This window comes from Sinocyclocheilus grahami, unplaced genomic scaffold (genome assembly GCF_001515645.1).
Source record: "Sinocyclocheilus grahami isolate Dianchi unplaced genomic scaffold, SAMN03320097.WGS_v1.1 scaffold442.1, whole genome shotgun sequence".
In the NCBI taxonomy this organism is placed as follows: domain Eukaryota; kingdom Metazoa; phylum Chordata; class Actinopteri; order Cypriniformes; family Cyprinidae; genus Sinocyclocheilus; species Sinocyclocheilus grahami.
Window position 1 is genome coordinate 84,998 of NW_015505621.1, and position 20,477 is coordinate 105,474.

Consider the following 20,477-nt stretch of genomic DNA (forward strand, 5'->3'; position numbering starts at 1 on the left):
GGCATGAAAATTTCACTTTATGAGGTTTTTTAACATTAATATGAGCCTGCCCTAGCCTGCCTACGGTCCCCCAGTGGCTAGAAATGGCGATAGGTGTAAACCGAGCCCTGGGTATACTGCTTCGCCTTTGAGAAAATGAAAGCTCAGATGGCCCAATCTGGAATCTTCCCTTTATGTCGTCATACGGGGAAAGGTTACCTCCCCTTTCTCTGCTTTGCCCGCCCAGAGAATTTGGCCCGCCTATGAGAAAATGAGCTACTACCGTGCGGGGCGAGCGCAATATATTTTTTTCCTCGAGAGACATCATGGCTTGCAAAGGAGTGAAGCACCTTGCCCCGCCTCTCTCCTCCTCATTAGCATTTAAAGCTACAGACACAGAAATGGCACATCCTAAGGAAAGCTCATTGTGGGACTGGCTCGTAGTGGCTGAAATTCTGCACCAAGGCTGAATTTCGGGAAAGAGACTTCAGATTTAGTACTAGGGACCACTTAGGCCTATATAAAAGCAGCCAAAAAGCAGCATGTCATGGGACCTTTAAAGGGATTATTAGAAAGCAATATGATTATGCTGCTTGCGCACAAATGATGCTTTTTAAATGCTGTATGTCAAAAGTCTGAGCGTACGATGGGAGGAGTTTGGTTGGCAGTCCTTTATGCTTAATCCAGTTTGACAGTGACATCAGGGCTGGTTTTCACTGGAGATCTTGCGGTGGGGCTGTAGTGCCTTCCCGGTTTCTGGGATTTTTAAATATAGGATTGTTACAGTGAACTGAACACCAGCCATTGTGAGGCTGCGAGCGCTACATTCCTCTCTCGCCGTGTCACGGTTCAGCCCACACGCCCCCTGCCTGTCTCTCTCTCTCTCTCTCTCTCTTCTATAGTGTTTCTTTGGCAGCTCTCTGATGGAATGCGTGGAATTCTTTGTTCAGATTCCAAGTAGGAAAGAGATAGAGTTAGAAGCTACCTCTTAAATGAATAATACGATGAAAAATGAGACTCTCTACAACACTTTATTCTGTGTGTTCTCTGTTCAGTGTTACTCCTGGCCTCTTTTCAAGCCTTGTGCATTCAGATTACGTTTCATATTGATTTCTTCAGTTGCTTTTTATAAACCTCTCTCTGCTGAGTTTAATATTGTCTATGAAATATCTTATGAAGCAGAATGTAACTATGATAATAAGAAATAATTGACTTCCATTATTTAATCACCCTAATTGCTATAGTTTCTAACATTTAACATGCAGCATGCATGCATTTTGTTTTTAAAGAAATCTATACTTCTATTCAGCCAGGATGAATTAAATTGATCAAAAGCGTCAGTAAAGACGTTTATAATGTTACAAAAGATTTCTGTTTCAAATAAATGCAGTTCTTTTGAACTTTCTATTCATCAAAGAAACCTGAAAAATAAAATGTTTCTTAGCAGCAAATCAAATTAAAAGTTTTCTTGAGCATCAAATCAGCATATTAGAATGATTTCTGAAGGATCATGTGACACTGAAGACTGGAGTAATGATGAATAAATTACTTTTTAACATATATTCGCATAGATAAAAAGTTATTTTAAATTGTAGTAATAATTCACAGTATTACTGTATTTAATGCATTTTTGATCAAATTAATGCAGCCTTGGTGAGCAGAAGAGACAAATTAATTAATGTTGATTCTTTTTTTTTTTAACAAACTGTGTTGCACATCCAAATTTGTATATTGCTGCATGTCAGTGTTGTTTAACCCAAAATATTTGACATTCAGTAGCCTGAAAAATTTCTTAAAAAGTGGAAGATTCCACTAGTTGGTCTTGTTTATGGTGTGTTGCTGATTTTAGAGGTGAGCTTGATTGTAACAAACTGTGTTGCACATCCAAATTTGTATATTGCTGCATGTCAGTGTTGTTTAACCCAAAATATTTGACATTCAGTAGCCTGAAAAATGTCTTAAAAAGTGGAAGATTCCACTAGTTGGTCTTGTTTATGGTGTGTTGCTGATTTTAGAGGTGAGCTTGATTGCTTTTGTAATAAAGTGGATTAAGTTGAAGTTTGGCTTCACACACCTGTTTGCATTCTTAATCACATCCACTACCCTCTGGGTTATGAAGTAAACAGTCTCAGACCCTCCCTGACTCCATACTGACACACGCTGGCGAGTGTGGAACTGTGTGTCAGTGAAGCTGTCGCTTACAGCCAGCTTGCAGTCTTGTAGAGAACTAACAAAATTAAATCATCAACATTCTTTTTTTTTTTTGCTTTTACAAATCAGGCAACTCCCAAAACAGGATAGCCATGTGGTGCACAGGATATCCTGGCTCTGCACTTACACCTCTGTGCCTTTTGTTATTACTAAAACACAGGAGGGTGTTTCTTCTCAGGGCACTTTTGGAAAATAAACTCTTTAAAATGCACTTCTCATGCTCTTACTAGTTTATTTAATTTTTCTACTATCAATTTCCAGTAGAGTAAATTTGTTTATTGGAACTGTTATAAATATTTTACTGTGGTGTAATTTCCACCAAAAAATGAAACGATATTCATTCATTTTATCATGAGCTGCATAGGCCTAACAACTTACTTAAGGTTATGCAACCAAATATTTAAGGTTACATAGACTTAATAGATACACTGACATTTTTGAACATGCATTTAAAAATAGATTTTATGACCTTTTCATATGTAATGTGACCATCTGGCCGAATTTGTTTTGATTTGATGCGATGCAATTTTAAGTGTTTTTTCTTCTCTTATAAAAGCTAACACTAAAGTGATGTGTTAAAACCTTTTGGCAGCTGACCATTTTCAGCAGCAACATTTAAAAAAAACGCATTAGTCGACTAGAAAAAAATAACTAATAAAGAGGAGTATTTTGTTAAATAAATATATGCACTCTGTTATATATTCATTAGATTTTTATTTAACCTGTTCATGATGTCTTTAAATAATGAAGACATACATTAAATAATGTAAGTTTTATTACAGCCAATCTGTAAATGTTTATATTTCAGCAGTGAATTGGAGGATAAATCATTCATATGCAATATGCAATTAAATATGCAATTTAAATGTTTCCATATAACTCCGTTTTTATTTGGGTGATGATTATTAAAGGGGTCATATGATGCGATTTCAATTTTTTCTTTCTCTTTGGAGTGTTACAAGCTCTTGGTGCATAAAGAAGATCTGTAAAGTTGCAAAGACTAAAGTCTCAAATCCAAAGAGATATTCTTTATAAAAGTTCAGAGTCAGCCACACCTACCTAAAACGCCTCGTTCTAACACGCCCGCACATACCTACCTCACTATGTGGGAAGATTTGCATAACGCCGCCCAAATGTTCACGCAAAGAAAGAAGGCGTAACTTTTATTCTCGCTGTAGTATTGTTGCCGCTGCCGCCATGTCTGTGTGTTTCGTTGTGAAAGTGAAACTACTTTGTTTGGTCTTCCAAAAGAGGATGATATCTGCTTCGTCATGCCTAGAGCTGATCTGTGCTGGTCGCTGAGGGACTACATCAACTTAGTACTGTGGATCGCCGGATCGGCTTTCACCGTAGACGAAACGGAGTCCAGTCCGGGGTCGTCACATGTGGTTGCCGCTCCTACGTCGAATCCGCCGGCCGCACCGTTCCCAATCCCGACCTCAGCTCACGCTAGGCCACGGCTTCAGCTCACGCTAGACCGCCATGTGTTTCGTTGTGAAAGCGAAACTATTTTGTTTGGTCTTCCAAAAGAGGACACGACTACAAATCAGTGGTTAAGTTGTATTTACAACACTGTTCCAGAACTGATCCTAGAAGAGTAGACTACAATGCCGGCTGTTTTGACTCACAGACTGTAAGTACGTTTTCATTTAAAGGATTTGCCACTGATGATTCAAACGCGAGTTTTGGCCAGTGTTAGAGTAGCGTTTGTAGTTTGTCAATTTTCCGATCACAAATGCAGACATGGTTTTATGTTTAGGCGGCGCGATGCAACGCAATGTGTAAAAAGACAGTATAAGTCATTATAATCCGTAATTATGTCCCCACCGGATGCAACAAATGCCTCGTTTATAATGGGTTTTCATGTTTTCGAATCGTCGCTCCGGCCGAACACGGCATCAACTGTATGGTGAGGGGCGTAACATTTTCGTCACACGCTTGAGGTATTCAGCCAATCACAATGCACTGGATAGTTGGCCAATCAGAGCACACCTCACTTTTTCAGACTGATGAGCTTTGTAAAAATCGACACGTTTCAAAAAGGCAGGGCATAGAGGAGAAACGATAATGTACAGTAATGTGTTTTTTTTTACTTTAAACATTTACTTTAAACATTAACACATTTCATTACACCAAATACACAAAATAATGTTCTTTTTAGCAGCATCATATGACCCCTTTAAGTGCATTTGATGAATGAATGAATTAAATAAACTTTATTTTCTATTATGTTTTTGGCTAAATGAAAACCTTCATTTTGGTTTCCGATTGACATAAAAATGAACGCATAAATACACAAATATGAAGGTGTGTGTTTATAATGTTTATATTTCAACAATGAATAGGAGTATAAATCATTACATCATTAAAATATGCAATTTAAATGTTTGTATATAACTCAGCTTTTATTTGAGTGATGATTATTAAGTACATTTGAAGAAATTAATTAAATAAACTATTTTCAATTAGGTTGTCAGCTAAAGGAAAACCTTTTATTTTGTTTTTGTTTCTGGTAGACATTATAAATAAACAAATATAAATGCATGAAAAGCAAAAAATATAAATCTGTGTGTTTATAATGTTATATTACATCAATGAACTGGAGTAAAAAAAATCATCATTAAAAGACCATTAAAATGATGCATCATTGAAAATATTCAATATAAATGACTATGTAATTTTTTAACAATTTTATTTGAGTGGTAATTATTAAATACATTTGCAAAATGTATTTGAATGATTAAATAAACTTTATTTTCATTTATGTTTTCGCCTAAATGAAAACTTTCAGTTTCTGGAAGAAAATTCATTTGTGCAACACTATTGACAAGTCATAATTAAATTGTTAGTTGCATTTTACTATTTGCATTTAGCATTGATTTCTCTGACCCTATTAAACACATCTGTTATATATTTTTGCCCGTGCCTCATCAGTCGTGAAGCACCTCATTAGACAGCTATAAAGCATTACTCATCCTTACCGCTTTGTATAATGAAGTGGTTGAGGCATGTGTGGCATTGACAGTAAATGTGCTCTGTAAGGTTGTAATGATTGTGGTGGGCACGTGGCACCAGGTGCAGCTCCTCTGGAGCCCAGAAGAGTTTATTTTCAGTACGTTTGCACTCACTCTGCACTCTGATCTCCATGCTTTAAATAGACGGGCTATATGCTGCCATGCGGTTAAACGGCAAGGGTTAACCGTGGATCTTGTTATACATTCTCCATTTTTGTGTGTACTTTGTAAATCTCTCACACTTGTCTTTCCGTGCATATTTTACATGCAGTTTTTAATTGACCACACCTAATATGCCAGATTATTTTAGGATTTCATATTTAGATGCAGACGTGGGCGTTGGAGGCCCACCACAGTCCTGCTGACATCAGCACACAGGCAGCCGTTTCACAGGAAGAGGCTCCTGGGAGTAAAACATATCAACATATCCGACTGCCATTTAAGGAGCACTTGCTGCATCCACTGAGTTTCTCACATATTTCTCTTGATGATGTGAAAGTCTATATAAAGTAAGTGAAAAAATGAGTGTAAGCTTGGATGCTCTCGACTCGTTTCTCAACTTTTAATCTGAAAGCTTCTGCTAATTAATAAATTTTTCATGTGTGTGTATTTTATTTATATATATATATATATATATATATATATATATATATATATATATATATATAGTCAAACGATTAATCGTGATTAATTGCATCCAAAATCAAAGTTTTTGTTTACATAATATATGTGTGTCAGTGTGTGTACTGTGTATATTTATTATGTATATATAAATACACACACATGCATGTATATATTTAAGAAAATTTTATATTTGTATATTAAATACATATATATTTTCATATATACATATACATGTATACATATACATAAATATTTTCTAAATATATATTGTATGAGTGTGTATTTATATATACATAATAAATATACACAGTACACACACTGACACACATATATTATGTAAACAAAAACTTTTATTTTGGATGCAATTAATCATGATTAATCGTTTGACAGCACTAATATATATATATATCTACCGGTAAGTTTAAGCTTTAATAATTTTGTTGGATGTTTTTGTCATTTGTAGTAGTTTTTGTTTTTGTGTACGTGTATAGTTTTGTCAAATAATTTATCTAAATTTTAGTAAATAGGTTAACTAAATTAAAATAAGAAATGTTGAAAAAAGTTAAAAAAGTTAAAGTATTTTTTTCACATAAGCATTTTTTTCAGTATGTATGTATGTATGTATATATATATATATATATATATATATATATATATATTAGTATGTATATGTAACTCCAATAATCACAAAAGCGTACAATGAATGCGTTTAAAATAATAAAAAAAAAAAATTCCATGAAAACAACTGTAGTATTTCTTGATATTTCCTGGTTCGAACGTTCACTTCACGTTGTGTTATGGGTTATCCTCCTGTTTACCCTGTTACTGAAGCCTGATTTGTTAACGTGTGTGTAACTGCACAAACCAATGGCACTTTAGCCCGCCAGAAAAGGTGGAGCCGACCTTTATATAAGCAAGCTCAATGCGCCATTTCACTGTGAGAACATGAGTCTCTCCCTCCTTCGCTCCCACATCGCCTTCTTTCACGAAGGCGGTCCTCCCCATCCTGCTCTCCCGTTTCCTTTCTCTCCCAAGAGGAAGAAACAGCGGAGCAGCGGGCCTCTTCCCTCGAGCTCTAGTGAGATTACGTTGGCCCAGAGCCCGCGTACCTCACTCTCCCCACAGTGCCTCAGTTCGCCGGTGTGTTTCACATGTGAGGTTCAATGGCCCTCGTCGGCTGCGAGGGACTTGGTGTCTTTCGGTGCTTCTGAAGAGGAGGTGATTGTTGACGACTCTATGTCCTTGACAGCATCTGATGCTGAAGAGTGGGCGGGTTCCGACAAAAAGCCTGAATCCCCCACTCTATCTCAGTCTGCGCGCCCCAGCGTAGACTCAGAGCTGATCCGCGTCCACACGAAGGCAGTAGAGGAACTCGGCCTGGATTGGACGGCCCCGGAAGAGCCCGCCCCCGGCCTCCTCGACGAGTGGTTCTTAAAGGGACACTGTCAGCCTTCACCTCATCAGCGGCCGGCTCCCTTTCTGCCTGCAGTTCACAACGAGCTCACTAAAACATGGTGGGCTCCCTACTCGGCGCGTGTTAACCCTTCCACTGCAGCTGCTCTCACCACCGTTGATGGCGCTGAAGAAAAAGGGTACAGTAAGCTCCCCCCTCTCGAAGAGGCTGTGGCGGCTCATCTGTGTCCACCGTCGACCCGCAGGCTCAAGTCTGTAGTGCACCCCTCTAAGCCCTGCAGGATGACGTCAGCTCTGGCCAACAGGGCTTATACAGCCAGGGCCAGGCCGGCTCAGCCCTGCATACGATGTCTGTCCTCCCAAGTATTTCAAGCCAAACTTCGCCGTGACATGGACGAGTCTGTCAGAGATCCTGGCACCTTTAGAGAGCTTCAGTATTGACTGAAGACTTATGTACCACCCTGGACCTGGGCCGACTTTATGTCAGGGTAACCCATTGCTGTGTCAAAGCTGTGGCCCCCTGGACAACTCCTCACCTGGTTTCATGTGCAGTTTCATGTGCAGTTGGGAAGGACCTCCAGGAGGAAGGTGGTCACAACAGACGCCTTCAGCTTGGGCTGGGGTGCGTTGTGCTAGGGCTGTCGGTCGTTCGGCTCCTGGTCAATTCGTGAGCGATGTGAGCTACACATCAACTGCCTCGAAATGATGGGTGTTTGTCTGGCCCTAAAGACCTTCCTGCCAGCCTTAAAGGGGCACCACGTCTTGGTCCGGTCGGACAACATGACTGTGGTAGCTTATATCAATCGCCAAGGCAGCCTCAGGTCACGTCCCTTGTACAGGATGACTCGACGTCTCCTACTATGGGCACAGAGCAAACTCCTCTCACTACGAGCGGTTCACGTGCCGGACAGACTGAACCAGGGAGCTGACATGCTGTCCAGTGACAATGTAGCTCCAGGAGAGTGGAGACTACATCCTCAGCCGGTTCAGAAGATCTGGTCAGTTTTCGGCAAGGCAGAAGTGGACCTCTTGACCTCCAAAGACAACTGTCACTGCCCAATCTATTTCTCAACACAACGGGATGATCTGGCCCACGATTGGCCCAACAATGGGCTAAGGCGACATTGGTTTGTGCAGTTACACAAACGTTAACAAATCAGGCTTCAGTAACGGGGTAAACAGGATAACCCATAACGCAACACTCGTTCACTTATCTCAGGGAACCGAGGTTACGTTAGTGATCCTCTCACTACGAGCGGTTCACGTGCCGGACAGACTGAACCAGGGAGCTGACATGCTGTCCAGTGACAATGTAGCTCCAGGAGAGTGGAGACTACATCCTCAGCCGGTTCAGAAGATCTGGTCAGTTTTCGGCAAGGCAGAAGTGGACCTCTTGACCTCCAAAGACAACTGTCACTGCCCAATCTATTTCTCAACACAACGGGATGATCTGGCCCACGATTGGCCCAACAATGGGCTAAGGCGACATTGGTTTGTGCAGTTACACAAACGTTAACAAATCAGGCTTCAGTAACGGGGTAAACAGGATAACCCATAACGCAACACTCGTTCACTTATCTCAGGGAACCGAGGTTACGTTAGTGACCGGAGCGTTTTCCAAGATTATATAAGAACCATGTAACTGTTTTCTAACACTAACTACCTGTTAACTAACACTGCAAAGTGAATGCAAAGCAGCCAGCATACCTGAGAGTTTTCATAGTTTCTTCACTGAAATGCAGGAACATTGCATGTGTTTAAAGTTGTGATGGCAGGACAGGGTTAATGAACGGCGTCTGCTGTGTGTGTGTGTATATGTGAGAGGAGAGAGGGGTGAAGGGGAGGCACTCACACTCAGGTGTGACAGAATATTGGGATACATTCTGGATACACCTCCGAAGACAACTGTCACTGCCCAATCTATTTCTCAACACAACGGGATGATCTGGCCCACGATTGGCCCAACACCCATCTGTATGCTTTCCCTCTGATCGCTCTGCTCCCTCAGGTCAACAGTTGAGTCAGGGAAACGAGATGTGCTCTCCTCTTGGTGGCCCAGCTCTGGAGGAACCAACCTTGGTTTCTGGAAATGGTCCAGCTGTCATCAGCAGCCCCATGGCCGATACCACTGAGGAAAGACCTTCTCTCGCAAGCACAGGGCAGGATTTGGCATCCCCAGCCAGAGCTGTGGAACCTACATGTCTGGTACCTCGACGGGAGTCTAGCCAGCTCCCTGTGAGAGTGTTAAACACCATCTTAGAAGCAAGAACTCCATCTACAAGATGTCTCTACGCTCTCAAGTGGTCAGTCTTTTGTGACTGGTGTTCAGCGCGAGATCAGGACCCGAACTCATGTGATGTGTCCCACGTGCTAACCTTTCTGCAAGAGCTGTTGGACAAGGGGCGCACCCCATCCATACTTAAAGTCTATGTGGCAGCCATCGCAGTGAATCATTCTCTCGTGGCTGGCCGGACTATCAGCAGCAACGACTTGCCGAAATTCCTGAGGGGTGCTCGGAGGTTAAATCTTCCTCGTCCCAGGACTGTGCAGATGTGGGACTTGTCTCTAGTCCTAAGGGCCCTCCCTTTGAGCCACTTCAATTGGCAGACTTACGGGTCATGACGCTCAAAACTGCTTTGATTTTGCCCTGTCGGTCAGTGCTTCCTGTCTCGAGTTTTGGGCCCAACGACTGTAAAGTCGTTCTCCTTCCGCGTAGCGGTTATGTGCCTAAGGTGCTCTCAACTCCGTTCAGAGCCCAGGTGATCTCCCTGCTGGCCCTTCCTGTTGTGGAGGGTGAACAGGGTCAGAATTTATTGTGCCTGGTCCGGGCACTCAGAGTTTACATTGAGCGCTCTAAGTCGTTCAGACAGTCTGAGCAGCTCTTGGTGTGCTTTGGAGGCCACTCTAAAAGGCTGCCGGTCACAAAGCAGAGACTATCTTGTTGGATTGTAGATGCGATCACCCTGGCTTATGCCTCAGTGGTCTCAGTGTGAGAGCCCATTCAACTAGAGGAATGACCTCCTCCTGGGCATGGGCCAGCGGGATTTACATTAGTGAGATTTGTGCGGCCGCCGGTTGGTCGTCGCCATCCACATTTGTTAGATTTTATAATTCGGACATCCCTGCCTTGCAGGCACGGATCTTATCGATTTAAACTGCTGGTTTCTCCTGGAAGTGGAAACGGCTGTGTCAGTATCCCAGGCTAATGCTCGGGACTGAGTTTAGCTCATGTTTCAGGGGCCCTTAAATTAGTGCTTCTAAATTGGGCTCGTAGAGAAGATCGTTATGTTTCTGCTCATAGCACTGCGTGATTGAATATAGTTCCCATAATGCAACGTGAATTGAACGTTCGATAGGGAACGCTCTGGTTACTGACGTAACCTCTGTTTCCTGAGATAAGGGAACGAGCGTTGCATCACTTGCCGTACTATAAGCTGCATGCAAATCGATAGCTGTCGCTTCAGTCGAAGTGATTCTGATGAAATTGCGTGTTGAGCCGACTTATATAGAGGTCGGCTCCGCCCTTTCTGGCGGGCTAAAGCACCATTGGTTTGTGCAGTTACACAAACGTTAACAAATCAGGCTTCAGTAACGGGGTAAACAGGAGGATACCCAGAACGCAACACTCGTTCGCTTATCTCAGGGAACCGAGGTTACGTCAGTAACCGGAGCGTTTTCCATGATTATATAAGAACCCTGTAACTGTTTTCTAACACTAACTACCTGTTAACTAACACTGCAAAGTGAATGCAAAGCAGCCAGCATACTTGGGAATTCAAACTTTGAGTTTTCATAGTTTCGTTGTTGTCTTTGTTCACAGTATAATTCCCATACTTTCATTTGTGTTATTTCATGGTTTTATGACTTCACTGAAATGCAGGAACATTGCATGTGTTTAAAGTTGTGAGGGCAGGACAGGGTTAATGAACGGTGTCTGCTGTGTGTGCCTCCCCTTCACCCCTCTCCTCTCACATACACACACACACACACACACACACACTCGCACGCTCACACTCAGGTGTGACAGAATATTGGGATACATTCTGGAATACTCTCTTGATTCAGTGAGTACATTTTCTGCTCCTTGCTCCATGTAGGCAGCATTAATGCATTGCGTGTTTGTTATCTGGTTTGACCCGTTTAACTTCTAAACCAGGATAGTATCAGACGGTACTCCATTTCACTGTTAAAAATAGTGTGAATTCAAGAAAGAGACGTTTAGATGCTGTGTTTCAAGCAGTGGTGGAAAGAGTATTGAAAAAATATGCTCAAATAAAAGTACCATTACCTTCCAAAAAATGTAGTGTGAGTAGAGTAAAAGTACTTGTCCAAAAAATTACTTGAGTAAGAGTAAAAGAGTAACCTATTTAAAAGTACTCATGAGTAGTGAGTAGTACTGAGCTGTGGATTCTACCCCCTCATAATAAACGCTGTACACCACAATTGATACATTTAAAAAATGTTGTACATTCTGTAATTCACATTATCTTATTTGTCATAAAGAATGAAGAATATCTTTCATCCAGCAGTTTTAATTTTGACTGCCAACTCTTTAAAATACATCAAAACAGCACGGAAACAGTATTCAGTTGAAGAAAAGATGAAAGTTATTCTCAGTACAATCATCCCCATTTAAATCATAAAGTTTGAAAAAATAGATTTAAAATCATGTGTAAGGCCACTGAGAGAGCATATGCTGTTGTTGCACATAAAATATTAATGTTTAGAACAGTGCAAATACAAACACCATTAGAAACTCATAGTTCAGCATCACACACCATGATATGGGTTAAAATGAGAGCCCATTTCTCTCCAAAACGGTGCCAGTTTTAGTGTTTTGCAATAAAGAAATAAAAATAACTAAACTTGATAATTTATGTTACAATTTTAACATAAATGCACATTGTTTTAGAAGGATGGCAAATTCATGCCATACCTTTTACACATTTACTTGAATTGTTACGCTGATAATACAATCTCTAAGGAAAAATGCATTAAATAGCGAGGTATTTCTGGGGAAACTTTTTCAAAGGAAAACACACACACACACACACGTCTCTTTGCTGAGCCGCGGCGGTCTCGGTGAATCAGCAGCATCCACAACTGAACGGAACAAAAAGTGTTGAACTTGAAAATTGTTTATGCGCGAGTGCACTTGCTAAAAGAAGGCGGATTGTATAAAAAGGAAAAAAAAAAAAAAAAAAGTTTATTAACGAGCTGCGGTTTTATTACATCACGTGCTGGCACAGATGTAGTATATTAACACCACGGGTCATCAATAAGGTGCAGATTTGGTCCACACTTTTTCACAGCACGCATCACGTGCTCAAACTCATCAAAAGTCAACAAGTTCTTCTATCCAATCACGTTGATGGATAAAAATAAAATTTAAATAAGCATTTAACGACCACAAATGAAGAAAAATAGCGGAGTAAAAGTACCGATACATCACTTAAAATTTACTCAAGTAAAAGTACACAATTTTTTAACTACTCAAAAAAGAACAATTACTAAAAAAAACTACTTAATTACTGTAACGTGAGTATTTGTAATTCGTTACTTCACACCACTGGTTTCAAGTTTACCGAAATACTAACCAAGTTAATGTTTTGTGCCAGTTGTGAATGTCCATGACTAGTTGTTTGTGATTACTGCTTAAGAGACTTCTAGAAATAATTCTGTTTCCATTATTAATGCGATTAGATTCAGAATGATTCGCTTGCGAATCTTTAAAGTCATTCATGTTTAGATGGATTTCCCAATGAATCATTCAGACTGGTTTGCTCTTTTGAATGAATCAAATCAGTCATGTCTATCCACTATTTTAGAACTGAGCGTAACAATTTGACAATATAATTTTTTTTAAACCGTTTTGTGCTTTGTGTTTTTGTGGTAACATTTTATTCATTTTTGAAATTATACACATGAACTTTGTTATGTTCAGCATACATGTAACAGTAGCATGCATGCAAAAAAAAGTGGGAAAAAAAGAAATTCTTTTAAAAATCATGAAAACTATTTTTATCTTTCCTGATATTACCATGTTTTGCATGAACCCTGTGTCTGTTAACTAACACTGTTGGGATCTCAGAGTTGTACGCTCATCTGTGATCTTTCTAGGTGTTCATTTACCCTCTCATCATAGTTGATCTGCAACCATCACGTTTTTAATAGCCGTCTGCTGTGAGGTTGGTTTTGATGTGTCGACTCGTAAACTTTGAGGAAGAGTTCCAGTAGCTCGGGTGTCTGGCTGTGCTGTCAGGACGCCAGCGTCACTCCGAACTTTAACAGAAGAGATCTCTGCCTGTACGCTATGTGCAGGCTATTATTGTCCCCATGGATGGATGAATAGGTGCATGAGAAAAGAGTGAGGTAAGAGCTTTAGCAGGGCGTTTTAGACAAGCTGCATGTCTGTAGTTCTGTCTGACTCTCTGTCTGTCTTTCCAAAGTTTTTGTTGGCAACTCTGTGAAGGGTGTAATGGTTGTACGTAAAGGACAGGCTGGATTTGGTAACACTTAGACACTTGGCTGACTATGTTACTTTGCAAGCATGTCAACTTATTCTACTAACACTAAAGTGTAACCATAACATACCAGTCTACTAACACTCTAATGGAGCTTTTGACATGTAGTTGCAAAGTTACTTATAGTCAACAGAATGTCTAAAGGGGAGCATCAAAATAAAGTGTAACCCTGGATTCACAGGGGTGAACTGTGTGACCGAAATCTATAATGACGAAGGTAAATTCAACCCAAAAATGTTTTTAAAATAATACATAACTATTAAATAATGGCAATTTTGGGATAATCCAATTGAATTAAATACTGTACAAATAAAGAATAATTAAATATGATGGATGCAAACGTTTAAAATACGTTTAAATTTATTAATAGTCAGTGCACAAAGTACTATTATTGGCACATAAAACAAGTAAAACATAGATTATTGAAGTAAGAAAATACAACTTCAGTCTTTCTAGTTGACAATTTCACATTTAATTCAATGTATTCCTTGCTGCTGCTTTGTAATTATTTGTCAAATTTACCAGAAATTTCTGAAGTGAAAATTGTTTCAACACCAATTTTTACAATGTAATAATATGTAAACTGCTATTTATAGTAGCCTATTAATACACTGTAAAAAATTATTATTTAAAACGATTTACATAATAAAACAAAAATGATTGGATTATGTTTTATATGAAAATACTATTTCAGTCTTTCTGTTACAAAATTTAATGTTTAATTCAGTGTTGCTTGCTATTTCTTTGTAACTATGTGTGAAATTTACCAGCAATTTCTGAGTGAAAATTGTTTCTACGGCAATTTTTTTTTCAATGTAGTATAACTAAAAATGAACAATTCAAACAAAGTCATATTTTAAGTATGATTAGTTTGGTCCCATTCAAAGACGTTTATACGAATATTAAATGCACAGTGGTTGAATTCTGTCTACAATGTGCCGTATTGGGACGTGTGGCAACTGTAAACCTGTCTAAACCAAAAGTGACCACAACAGTATGAAGATTCAAAAATCTATTGCTCCTGTTAAACTCAATAAAGCAACAGCAGCATTTGCAGACTGGACTGTAGTTTTCTGTATTATGTTGGATGTTTTAAACATGCATATTGTTATGCATCTCATCCCTAGTAGTGAAGTGAACGCCTGTCACAGTTCCTCATATTGACGGGTCTGTTCCTGAGGGACAGACTGTGTTCATAGCTCAACTCTTACTGCAGGACCAGAAGAGTGTGGTGACATAAGCTCAGCGTGACGGATGTGTTGACAGGGTCTCTGCGGTCCGTCACAACAGGCTTTTACCTGCCAGTTGACACAATGCAGAGACAATGACCCAACTAAGCTAAATAAAACAACTTTGTGCTGTAGTTAAGGACTATTTTATGGCATCATACAAAAAGTGGACCACATAAAACCCCTCTTGTGTATTTCAACCGACCCAAACTGATTTTCTGTTTTGTTTCTGTGAGAAAAACCCCTCTGAGAGGGTCTTTGGTTCTGGCGCTACAGCTGCATCAGGACTGGCATAGCTGCCGCTGAAGGACTGTATTTAGTAACATGATTGAGGATGCTTAGAAAGGTTGGAATGCCCGGCTGACTCACACAAGCAAACATCATATCTGTGATTGAAGACCCTCACACTCCCTCTCTGCTAGAGAGAAATATCATGCTCATGTCTTATTTTAAAGCCTGTTGTTCATTGTTCTCAGAGACTTTCCCCTTTAATCATGTGTCTAGCTGCATTAGAGTTTTTATTACTTTAAAATTATTATAGATTTTTTTGCAAACTTACCATTGAGAAATAAATACTTTTTTTTAGCAAGGATGTGACAGTGAAGACATTTATAATGTTACAAAAATGTTTAAACCTTTTAGTCATCAAATAATTTAGCTACCTACCACATTTTGCTATAAGTTTGATTGCATCATATAATAATTGCTGTTAATAGTGTTCATCGTCTGTTTGATTACGTCTTTAATTGATTTTTCCGTACATTTCTGCCATATGTACATTAACAGACATAGTCACCACTGATAAGCTACCACTAAATATTGTAGAAACTTAATTTGCCGTAAAGTTGCTTTGCAACGATTTGTATCGTGAAAAGCGCTGTACAGATAAACTTTTGAATTGAATTGAATTGAATAATTTTGAAAAAGAAATGATATCAGTTTCTACAAAAACATTAAGCATCACAACTATTATTAACATTGACAATAATTACAAATATCTCTTAAGCAGCAAATCAGCATATTATAATGATTTCTGAAGGATCATGTGACTGAAGACTGGAGTAATGAAAATTCAGATTTGCAGAAATAAATGACATTTTACAATATGTTCACATAGAAAACAGCTCTTTTAAATTGTAATAATATTTCAGAATATTACTGTTTTTATTGTATTTTTGATCAAATAAATGCAGCCTTGGTGACTAGAAGAGACTTTCTAAGAAAAAAAAATAAAAACTCTTACCAACCCCAAACTTTTGATTGGTGGTATATTTGCATTTTGTAATTTAAAGGGACATTTTTCTTCATATTTTGAAACAAATTCATTTGATGTAAAATGTGACACTTAACATTCATCAGAACAGCAAAACAGACTTATATTATGGTAGTGAGAGGGAGAGCAGCAAAAGTCATGCAAAACTAAACTTCTTGGAGAAACCTTTACTAACTTCTGTTTCTTCTTTCTGCACAGACGCCTTGCTTGCAGATCTCGAGTCTTCCACCGCCCATATCTCCAAGTGCCCAGTGTTTCTTCCTGAGGAGACACCATATTCCTACCCCACCGGAGGGCACCTTTTTCAGGATGACTCCCCTCCTCCGCCCCTGCCCCCTCCACCCACATCTGAGGCCCTGAACGGATCGCTGTCCCCGCGGCCGGACTCCCAGCACTCCTCGCAACAGGTTCGGCACAACCTATCTTAGGACTTTCCAAAATAAGCTAGTCAGTATTCATAACACCTCAGTGTGTCTTGTTATTGCTAATGTGTGCAAATATTTTATGATCTGCACTTTACCTGGGGTTCTCATCTGATTTTACTTAGTACCCAGATTTTACATTGGGCATTCATTTTGGGAATCCTTGACTTAATATAACAATTTTGTTACTGTGTTGGGTCACCAACTTTTTTGTCAGCCAAGACACTTTGACCTAAAATATTTACCTGAAGTTCCCTTGAGATTTTGAGTTAATGTTTCCAGAATTTAACAACACATGTTTACAGTTCTCTGATTAATGACTACTCATTTTCTGGTTAATGGTCACTTGATATGCATGTATACAACTAAAATATTTTAATTAAAATAAGGATTTACATTTCATATTATGCTTTATACACATATACACATAAAATTTGAAATGTATTAAAATAAAATTACTGAAAATAAACTCAACTGGCCCAGCCCAGTCCATTTTGGACTGTGCCACACCAGTTGAGAATCAGTGATTTATTACATTTGCAATATAGATGTGCATAAAACATTATGCATTTTGTTTTTTCTTGTGTTAAAATTTAGTCTCTGGGCTCTGCTCATAAAAGCACATTGTCTCGGGACAGCAGCCCACCAGCCTCGCATACAGAAGAAGACCACGTTTACAGGTGAGTTACAGTATCACAGATGGGAATTGACAGCTCGTACTGATAATAGTTAAACAAAATGGGTATTAAATATGTCACTCTGTGGTGTGATCCACCATAATATCCCTTCCATTTGCCCATGTCCTGCTATTATGAAAAATCAAACCCTAAATGGCACACTTCTATTGGTCCAGTTTTCCTAACAAGCAGAAGCACTCCGACTCATCGGCCGCAGCCATGACTTCTGCCCTGGGCAGCAACCTGTCTGAACTGGACCGCCTTCTTCTGGAACTCAACGCTGTACAGCAAAATGCCCCATCTTACTCCACTACAGGTAAAGATGAAGACACACTTAAGGCATTCTGAAAAATGTATTGCCATGCATGAATATTTGTACAGCGGGTAAAATAGGTATTGAACACTTCACCATTTTTTCCAGTAAATGTATTTCTAAAGGTGCTGCTGACATGAAATTTTTCACCAGATGTCGGTAACAACCCAAGTAATCCATACATACAAATAAAACAAAACAAATAAGTGCAGAAATTAAGTTATGTGTAATAAAATGGAATGACACAGGGAAAAAATATTGAACTACTGAAATGTATTTAATACTTTGTACAAAAGGCTTTGTTGGTAATGACAGCTTCAAGACGCTGTATGGAGAAACTAGTCGCATGCATTGCTCAGGTGTGATTTTGGCCAATTCTTCCACAAAGTCTTCAAATCTTGAAGGTTCTGTGGGCCTCTTCTATAATCTCTGATATTTAGTTCCTATTTTCTATTAGATTCAAGTCAAGTGATTGGCTGGGCAGCTTAGCAGCTTTATTTTCTTTCTCTGAAACCATTTGAGAGTTTCCTTGGCTGTGTTTGGGATCATTGTCTTGCTGAAATGTCCAATCTTGTTTCATCTTCATCATCCTGGTACTGTAGGTGTTGGGACTGAACCAGCTAATATTAATTTCCACTGGCAAGGGGCAGGATTGCTTTCTAATTACTGATAGAGCTGGTGTCTTGGCTTTCCATGCCTTTTTACACCTCCCTTTCTTCATATGTTTAATACTTTTCCCCTGTGTCATACCATTTTATTACACACAACTTAATTTCTGAACTTATTTATGTTTTCTTTGTATGTATGGATTACTTGGGTTGTTACCGACATCTGATGAAACTTTCAAGTCAACAGCACCTTTAGAAATATATTTACTGAGAAAAATGGTGACGTGTTCAGTAGTTATTTTACCCGCTGTACTGCTTTGATTATGGATAAAGATATAAAAAAAACATGTAATCGTACTTTGAAACTTCCTCTTTGCAGAAGATGTTGCACCTCCATTGCCCCCCTGCAGTGTTGCCCACTATATCCAGGAAAATGGAGCCCACCCAGGCATCACACTGACACCGGCAGCCCAGGACAAGCCTCAGAGGAATGGAACGAAGGGGACAGATGATGGCCGTCCCACTGTGGAAAGTCTTCTGAATGATTTGGAGAGCTCTGTGCCTTCCACAACGTAAGATCTCTCTCAGCTGTAGATGGAGAAACATGGATTTGCATTGAGGATTTTAATGGAATGCTGTAACTTACATAAACAGGCCAAGCCCCTGTGCTCTGACGAGGGAATTGACAGATGGGCTGGTGGACACACCTTCCGAGCAGCAAGGCAGAATATCAGCCACCTCCGCTACACGAGAACTGGATGAGCTCATGGCCTGCCTGTCAGATTTTAAGGTGCAGAGCAATGTGAGTGTGTGAGTGTGTGTATGTGACACTTACAGGACGGTGTAAGTGAGTTGAAGAGACGTTGTGTCTGGGAATGTGTGCTGAACTATGTTGTTTGGCTGATCTATTTTCAGGACTTACTGCTTGACAATCTGGGCTTGCGTTTCCCAAAAACGTTGTAAGTAGATCGTTGAGACCATTTGTGCCAATGGTGTCTACAATCTTCTTGGGCTTACGGCGCTGTTGGGAAACACTACCCTGGCTGGTCTTGATCTGACCATCACAACCAGTTTATTTATTTGCAAATCTTTTCCTGCTTGTCTATGAATTCTAGCTTTAATTTCATCTCATTACTTCAACATTGCATCCAGAATCTGTTTTGTTTTTTCCTCAGCTGTTTTGTATATCTCATTAAAGCTTTTTCTTAATTATTTCTCATTCTCTGCTTTCCTTAATCTGTCACTCTCTTCTGTTTCTCCTCTTTCTTCCCCTGTCCCTCCTTAATGTCCTCCAGCCAAGTTCTTTGGGCTCACTGAACTCTGAGCCAATGTTTGAGCAAACTACTACCATTGCTGAAATCCACCCTCCTCCTACGACTGCCGTGTCCAAATCCCTGTCCCCTACCCTCCCAGTGGAACCAAGACGATATTCCCCTGGTCTCTCCTCTCCTTTAAACTTTGAACTGCACATTGTGGAGTTTGAACCGGGGGCTGTGCCTCCACCGTCCAGTGTTGTCCCAAAGCCTTCCTCTCGACTGTCTCCACCTGTAGCATCCAGTCCTCGTTTTTCTCCAGTACCTGACCTGGGCTTGGATTCTTCCATTGATGTCTCTTCTTCCCTGCTGTCCTCCCAGGTGGAATCTCTAGTGGTTCTGTCTCAGACTATAACCACCACTACCACATCTGAAAGTGGAGACCTTTGTAGTTTCTGGGAGGGAAGTCCTTCTGCCAAATTGGCAAGCTCTGGACTGAAGGCCTATTCGCCTATCACCAAGTCTCCTTGTCCAACAAGTGCCCCAGTGGTCAGCAGAACCAATGAAAGAGTTAGCCCATTGATGACACCAGCATCAATTGATCTGTATCTCTCCAACTCTGAAGCAAAACCTATAAGTCCAATGACATCTCTTTCCAGATCTCCACTTCCTACAGTCTATGAATCACCATTTCTGTCTCTTCCCAAAGCTGTATCACCCCCTCTAATCCTATCCTCGTCCTCGTCTGTAGTGGTTCCCAAGTCTTCAAGCCCAAAACCATTATCAGGACAGCCTCCTGCTGGCCTTCAACCACCAACCTATGAGCCATGTCTTGATGATGCCTTGGATAAACTCCTTGCCATGAGCTTCAGCATGCCTGAGAACGAGGCTCTAATCACCACATCAGCGGCCTCACGGCTCACTTCGGAAGTACAAC

The 20,477-nt window shown here is 40.0% G+C and overlaps 1 protein-coding gene across 2 annotated transcripts in view; it reads left to right on the top strand.

The window, feature by feature from the left end:
- pxnb (paxillin b) overlaps nt 1-20,477 on the top strand; it is a 40,172-nt gene that overhangs the window by 12,599 nt on the left and 7,096 nt on the right. The window contains exons 2-6 of one of the 2 annotated variants that reach the window (XM_016234023.1): nt 16,466-16,674; nt 17,287-17,369; nt 17,543-17,682; nt 18,667-18,859; nt 18,942-19,089. In XM_016234023.1, coding sequence (XP_016089509.1) covers nt 16,466-16,674; nt 17,287-17,369; nt 17,543-17,682; nt 18,667-18,859; nt 18,942-19,089 — 773 coding nt within the window. The remainder of the gene's footprint in view (nt 1-16,465; nt 16,675-17,286; nt 17,370-17,542; nt 17,683-18,666; nt 18,860-18,941; nt 19,090-20,477) is intronic. The other variant, XM_016234024.1, reaches the window with a different exon arrangement.